The sequence below is a fragment of the Taurulus bubalis genome (assembly GCF_910589615.1).
Source record: "Taurulus bubalis genome assembly, chromosome: 12".
NCBI classification, from domain to species: Eukaryota; Metazoa; Chordata; class Actinopteri; order Perciformes; family Cottidae; genus Taurulus; species Taurulus bubalis.
Genome location: NC_136600.1, coordinates 11,843,882 through 11,850,992, shown reverse-complemented (window position 1 = coordinate 11,850,992; position 7,111 = coordinate 11,843,882). Strand labels below are relative to the sequence as shown.

At 38.3% G+C, this 7,111-nt stretch overlaps 1 protein-coding gene across 1 annotated transcript in view; it reads right to left on the bottom strand.

Moving 5' to 3' along the window:
• Nucleotides 1–4,404: 4,404 nt before the first annotated feature.
• The window catches only part of syngap1b (synaptic Ras GTPase activating protein 1b), a gene marked incomplete at both ends in the record, with an annotated part of 125,903 nt that continues 123,196 nt past the window's right edge, over nucleotides 4,405–7,111 (bottom strand). Inside the window, one exon of the mRNA XM_079227457.1 lies at nucleotides 4,405–4,522. Coding sequence (XP_079083583.1) covers nucleotides 4,405–4,522 — 118 coding nt within the window. The remainder of the gene's footprint in view (nucleotides 4,523–7,111) is intronic.

Genomic DNA, 7,111 nt, shown 5'->3' with positions numbered 1-7,111 from the left:
ACAGTGATCATGGTCAGTGTAAACTCTGTTGTTGTAATTCCTCCTTGTTACCAGTAGAGGTCTCTTAAGATCACATCCTTTTTTACATCCTATAAAATAAATGGCATGTTGATATATAAATGGCATTTTGATATATGCTAGCTTCCTAAATGTAAATTTTTTTTTGTGTATTCCCTGATTGTAGAAACAGATTATTGTTCTGACAGATAATGATGGAAGTCAATGTGGTATTACTTAGGGAGAAAAGGGTAGTTTTATCAAGGGTTCACTATCTCATGTTTCTTTTGGTTGTAATTAAGCATGCAATGATGTTGTAAACGTGATGTAATTTTGATATGGATACTCTATCAAAATGCACAATTGTTGGCATGTTATTACCTATCTGCATAGTTTGACATGAGAAATGAAAACCTTACAGGTCATTTCAGCGTGACATAAATATTCTTCAGAGTTTAATCTGGCAGAATGATGATGTGAATGTATGTGATGCTCAGGGCTGAAGCAGGTTGAGGTGGACCTCTCATCTCATGTCTCTTATGTTTACACAGCATGTCTTGCTCCTAATCTTTTTTCTTCCTGCTCTTGCCAAACTCAGAAGTAGCCAACCCTCAAAGGAACTGCAGGTGATTAAATGTAGGAGGCTGAGGATAATTACAAGCTTGCTATATTCAATCCAGTCCCCAGCTCCCAGATCTTGCCTGCCGTCCACGCTCTCAGCACCTCAGCTGAGGAGTGTGAGGAAAGGATCTGCCCCACTCACCAAGAGAAGAATCACAGCCCTCAGTCGCAGGAAAAATGTAGATGACCCAGTTGAGGTAGCACCGTGTGCAACCACAAGCTTACAAGTCCAGAAGATGAATCTATATTGCAAACAATGGAAGAAAGGGGAAATGATCAAAGCGGATCAATAACCTAACCCTTGTCAGCTAGCATTCAGATATTCAGTGTAGAATTTATGACTTGAGGATTTAGTTTCTTTACAATTCATAACCTTGTTAGAGGATGTGCATGCTGTGAGGTCTACAGCTCTGAAACAATGAGTTGATTCATCAATCCGGTGATTACTGGGCTCACAACCATTTTTGATAATCGATTAGTCTTTTGAGTCATTTATGAAGCAGGAATGTCAAACAGTTGCTATCACAGCTTCTTAAATCTCAAGACTGTCTGCTCTTTTCTTTTTATATGATTGTATATGAAATATTTCAGGATTTTGGACCATTTAACAGATGAAACCAGCAACTTAGAGATCATGTTTTCGGCTAAGGGGAATTGTGTTGGTATTTTTTATCTATTTTTTGACATTTTATTGAGACTCTATTACTATTTAATCTGGAATTTAACTGGCAGATTCATTGATTATGTTAGTTGTGGGCCTAGTCAAGGAAGTGACCAAAAACTATTATTGGACAAAATGTGTCCTGATTTTCTATATATATTTTCTTCTCCAAAATCAGGTTCCAAAGACAGACTTTTACTTTACAAAAAGTGATTCCCTAAAACCGCACTGTAGCTTTTAGCAAATGTTGCTCAAACAGGAGAGGTTGTGCATTTGATGGGGACTATTTTCAGCAGTGAATTAAAACACATTAGTGAGTTATAAATATTTACTGCAGCAGGACGGTGGATATGGAATTGTTTCAAGAAAAGCTACAGCAACTGTATTCATGATAATGTCAGCCAATGCAACAGTGTTGCTCATTGATGTGTGTTTTTTTTTAAATAGTTTTTGGAAAACAATAATGTTCTTGATATTTTTGTCCATAAAAAAAAGGAGAAAATTTGACAAAATTAGAGAAGTCTAAGTTAGTGCATTAAGAAACAGAGCACACATTTCCAAAGCAGATTAAGAATTTAATTATTTATTTATTTACGTATTTCTATCTCCAGATTCACCCACCCGAAAAATATAAATTCCGGTGTATTCCAAAAAAAGAGAAAAAGAAAAGAAATAAAAGGGAACAATGGCATCTTCATCAAAGGAATTAATCAACAAAATCAAAATGGCAATAATTATTATCATTATTACAATAATAATTCAATGATCAGAATATCCACATTCATAACAACTCCATAAACAACTGCAATACACTCTTCAACACCACTCTTCCATTAATATACACAAAATCCCCAAATGTCTGTCCTGTCAAAACAACGATAGCGGAGTTTTGGGGAGGGGGGCTATGGCTTGTCAAGGGTATGAAGATGAGTGACCAGAGGAGTTAATGGATCTAAGGTTAGTAAGAGTATAAGGGGGAGGCACACTTATTTAGTAAGGACCTATACAAAAACAAGCAATGTTAAGTAATGACAGTATACTTTCATGGAAGGATTTGCCAGTCTAACCGCATCTTAACAAAAGGTTAGACGGCTCCATGAGAGGCAGAATTTGGGGAACAAAATTTCAAGAAATATATAAGGGTTGTCGGAATAAATATATAACTCTGAATGACAACCGTTGCAAACATATACCATAGGAACCTAAAGTGAAAGTCAGATACGCAAGAACTCAAAACAGGTCGAGAATTTTCAAAGAAATGCAGATGGAGGTTTCTGGGAAAAAAAATTGTTTTAGTCTATATATGTACAAACATTGCTTGGTCACCCAAATCTACTTAGAAAAGCTTTTGAGTTGGTCAGAAAATGAGTGCAAGCTTAAAGATTATGTGAGTTACTTCTTGTATGAGAGCCTCCAGAAAATAGCTATACGTGACAGACCTTGCTGATATTCTACGTCTGTGCACAAAGTGCCTCTGACAGCTCAGTACATTTAAAAACCTTTCCATGCCTCAGTATTGGTAACTTGAGAAGACCTATTCATAGAAAGAGAGAGAAACATTAGAGGAAAAATAACTGTACACTCTGCATGTACAAACAAACTGTATATATACATAGACATACCATATATACACATTTATCCAGTATGTACACACAGATTTAGCCAGTACACACACTTATATACAAACACATTCACTCGTTTCAGCAGGACCTCTAACATATCTCTCTCTGTCGTCGTCTCAGTCATCAAGAAATGGCGGGGATTTCAACTCAGACTGGTGTCAGTGGGGTCCATCCACTGAAATGAATGGGGAGTTTTACAGCAAATTGACTGCAAAAAAAAAAGTGGCCGCACTGAAACCAAGAGTTCATCCTCCGCTCGGTTCAAACTCTACAGACAGATAGTCGAAAGTGGAGTACAAAACATTAGCTGTCAGGATGTCCTCATCCAAAGACTTTCACATCGTCCGTAAATGGAGAGCTCCATGGCGATTGTTGGGCGAGAAACATCCGTCCACTTTTTTCTTCTTTTTTGTTTTGAATGATTATAACCAAGAGGAAAGGGGGTGAGGGAGCACTGGTCACAGCAACGTGCAAACTGCTGTAAGGGGAGTAGGTAAAACACAAGTTTGTCCCTGTTGTCACAGTCCTTCAGGGCAATGATGCTCTCCACAAGATTGTCTTAGTAAGAAAAACTTGGTTCATATAAAATGGATTATTTATGAACTTCCATTAGATAGAGGCATCTATCTATATCAAGAAATAAATATCTGCTCCGGAAGATTTCTGATGAAGAGGTTTTTTTTTCATACTATTGTAAGAATAATCAGTATCATATAAATATAAATAATAACATTCTGTCAGGTTTTTCATAGTCTTCATTGAAGCAAGAGTTTTGTTCTGAAGCAGTTTCACTTGTTGTTTTAGGCTGTGCATATTTAGTTTCCTTTAAAATCAAAGTCTGAAAGAGATTCAAACGGAAGGACTAATAAACGAGAAAGAGTTCAAGTGTAGTAGCTAAATTTGAGTAAACATTAAGTGGTTAAATAATGCTTTGAGAATCCTAGATCGATAAAGAGTGAGTAGATGAAGAGGAATCAAAGGGTAATTTAAAAAGACTATAAGAGAGAGAGAGAGAGAGAGAGAGAGAGAGAGAGAGAGAGAGAGAGAGAGAGAAGGGAAATAAATGCTCTGTAAATCAGCTTTGACTGAAATTTTAAGAGAAGTCAAGCACCTTTGAAATTCATCTTACCCACAATACACCTCCCCTCTCTCTCATATTGGGCATCCTGCCTTTCTTGGCCTTTGTGTCCCTCCGTTCTGCTGATTGATCAGACTGCATAGCTGTTCTTTGCATGCTCGGCAGGCTAACAAATGCCAATATGTGTCCAGCCTACCTTTTAAAAGTAAAATGTAGATCCAACAATGAGGCGTCAAAGACATATATATATATATATATATATAAAAAAAAAAACTCAAATCAGAGAGAGAGGGCCCAAGTAAAGTTTTTAAAAAAAAAAACACCAAAAAAAAATACAACCCCGCATTTCCTTACATGGTCCGCTGGGGCTCTGCACCATCCTTTGAGCAAAGAGAATGGGACCAATGCCCCAAGTTCTCCCTTTGTCAGCCAATCGCGTCACGAGAGAGGGCTCTGGACATTTGGCTGTGCCACCCTGCGGACTGCCGATGGTGCATCAGCCAATTACGTTCCACATTGTCCTCCATGAAGCTTTGAGAGTGGCTAGGGGGAGAAAAAAGGGGAGACAGAGAGAGAGAAGAAACGGGGGAGGGTGCTTGATCAGGTGCTATTGAAGGATCGCTTTAGACCGAGTATCTGCACGGTGGTATTCTTTCCAAAAATTGACTTTTGTGTGTGTGTGTGTGTGTGTGTGTGTGTGTGTGTGTGTGTGTGTGTGTGTGTGTGTGTGTTCAGCTCTGAGGCAACTGCTTGTTTACCTGAGTCACTGAGGTATTTTCACAGCAATGTTAATTTCTCAATCACGAATCATCTCACATCTCTGAAAAGACACTGATGTTCAAATCTAGACTGCTTTTTAAATCCAACATTCTTCACACACAAGTAATGTCAGAAGAGAAAAGTAGCCCTACAAGCTGCCTAAGTAGAAGACAATCTTTCCTTGCGTAAGACTGCTAGCATTGTTAACATTTGGTGGTTGAACAGTTAAACATTCATTGATAGTATGACTCTAAGCTAATCCTATAGTACTCGTCTACAAAGGGCTAGCGGTGGCCATGTTGACCTTTGACACTGCAAAGTAAGTGATTGGTTCACTCTAAATAGAAAAATGGCTGAAACGAAGCTGATGTGAAACCCTTCAACTCCTCTTGGTTCAACCTGCAGGTTGATTCAGAGCGACACCATTGTGTGGGGCGACAGAGACGAAAAACAGGTTCACATCCAGACAAACCTTACAACAGACAGTTCATACACAAGATGAAGGAATATGGAAACACATTACAAACATTTCAGAGACTCGTGTTTTTCAGCATTTGACAAATGAGAAACTGAAGAGTTCATTTAAAAAAAAAAACACTGTATTTCTAAAATGTACTGTAAATCAAGCGGTTTTCTCTTTTAATTGAAATCATGCTAATGCCAGCCTTTTCCTTTTGAAGAGAAACTTCCAATTATGAAAACTACAGTATGTCATTACTGTTTTTTTAAGCATTAGGGGTGTGATATATTCTTATTGTCTCAAGAAAGGCATTCAAATGTGCATTTGGTCGATGACTAGCTAGTCTACAGGCCAAAGGATGCTTCATATATTGATCCCAGGCACTTAATGGTAGGCAAAACTAAGCAGTTGAAAATTATCTTTTCACACATAAGATGAACCATGATTGCGTGTCACACTGGCAATGTTTACCGTCCTTAAATGTGTCCTGAACTTAAAACATAGGGGGGCAACCACAAATTGGTCATTAGTATTTGTATGCACTTACATTAGTTTTGGTGAAAGTCGGAAGATAGAACTGTTTTCTTTTTTTTTAAAACAAAAGAAAATGTAATAATGGCACCATTTATCTTCTGTATATGAGACAAACTGGACCAACACTTTTTAACTGTAAAAAAAACCAAAACATCCTCCATTCATCCATTGCATTCAAAGTAGCTTCATTCAATGTTTAAGTTATTACTGTGAAATTTGAAATAACCGGTTCAATAGACGATCCATACATTTTGAGTTGGGGAGCTGCTTTTATCAACTGTTAATAAAACCAGAGATTGGAGGAGGGCGCTTCTAAAACACTGACATGGAAACCCCAACAACCCTGTTGGACATAAGAACACAACAGAATGCACAAAGAACAAAGACAAAGACATGTAGAAAACATACTGGGAGAATACGAGTCCTGTCAAAGACAAATCGCAGGAGAGAGAAAGAGAGAAAAGACAGTGAGTGGATCATGAACAAGGCAGTGCTATGGCAGACACAGACATTTGACTTGGAAAATGGCACCATTTGTTTCTGTTTAGCACCAGTTTTATCACGGATCGGTTCTGAGATTGAGAAGAGAAAAATTGCACGAGCTCAGTCCAAAAAACAAGAAGTCCCTTAGATGGAAAAAGAAAAAAAAGGAAAAACTTCCCAAAAATGTCTTCCATCATATCAAACCTCTACGACGCTTGATTGTGTATCTTTGAATCTCTGTTTCCAGCCCACAGATACTTTATCTTACTAGCAAAGCTAATTTGGATCTCCATCTGTTACTCTTTTATCAGATCTCTATAGGAAAACCCTGTTGAAAAACACTCAAAGGCACTAAGAAAGCCAGACTACATGACCACATCTTTACCTAGACAAGTTGCAGCCTGGCGTGTTCAGGATAGGCGTTAATGCACCTACATCCACGAGAGTCAAGGGTTACTACAAGCTAGCGTATAGCACTTGCTAATGGCTACTATGACGTCTTTGGGGTGCAAGACATTCTATAGTGCTCGTTTATGACGTGGTTTTATTTCTCATGAAGCCACAGAAAGGCAAATGAGTGCACAGAGCAGGTGTTCACATATCGGCGTGTACGTCAAATGCTTTGTTTGACTGATTCAAGGAGTGTGTGATAGGGTATCATTATCTTGTCCTGCAAGACTGATACTAACTGAAGCTCCATGTAAGCATCAAAGAGAACAAGTGTCCATTGAAGAGCCCTTTGTGTTGTGTGTTCATGTGTTATGCACTGTACAGTGGCTGTGTGATTACTACTAGTCTCCCGCACACTTTTTCTTCTCTCTCTTGCCAGGGGAACACAAATATCTACGGCAAAATTCTTTTCAAAGTATTGTCTCGCTAAATGGGACAGACGGGGG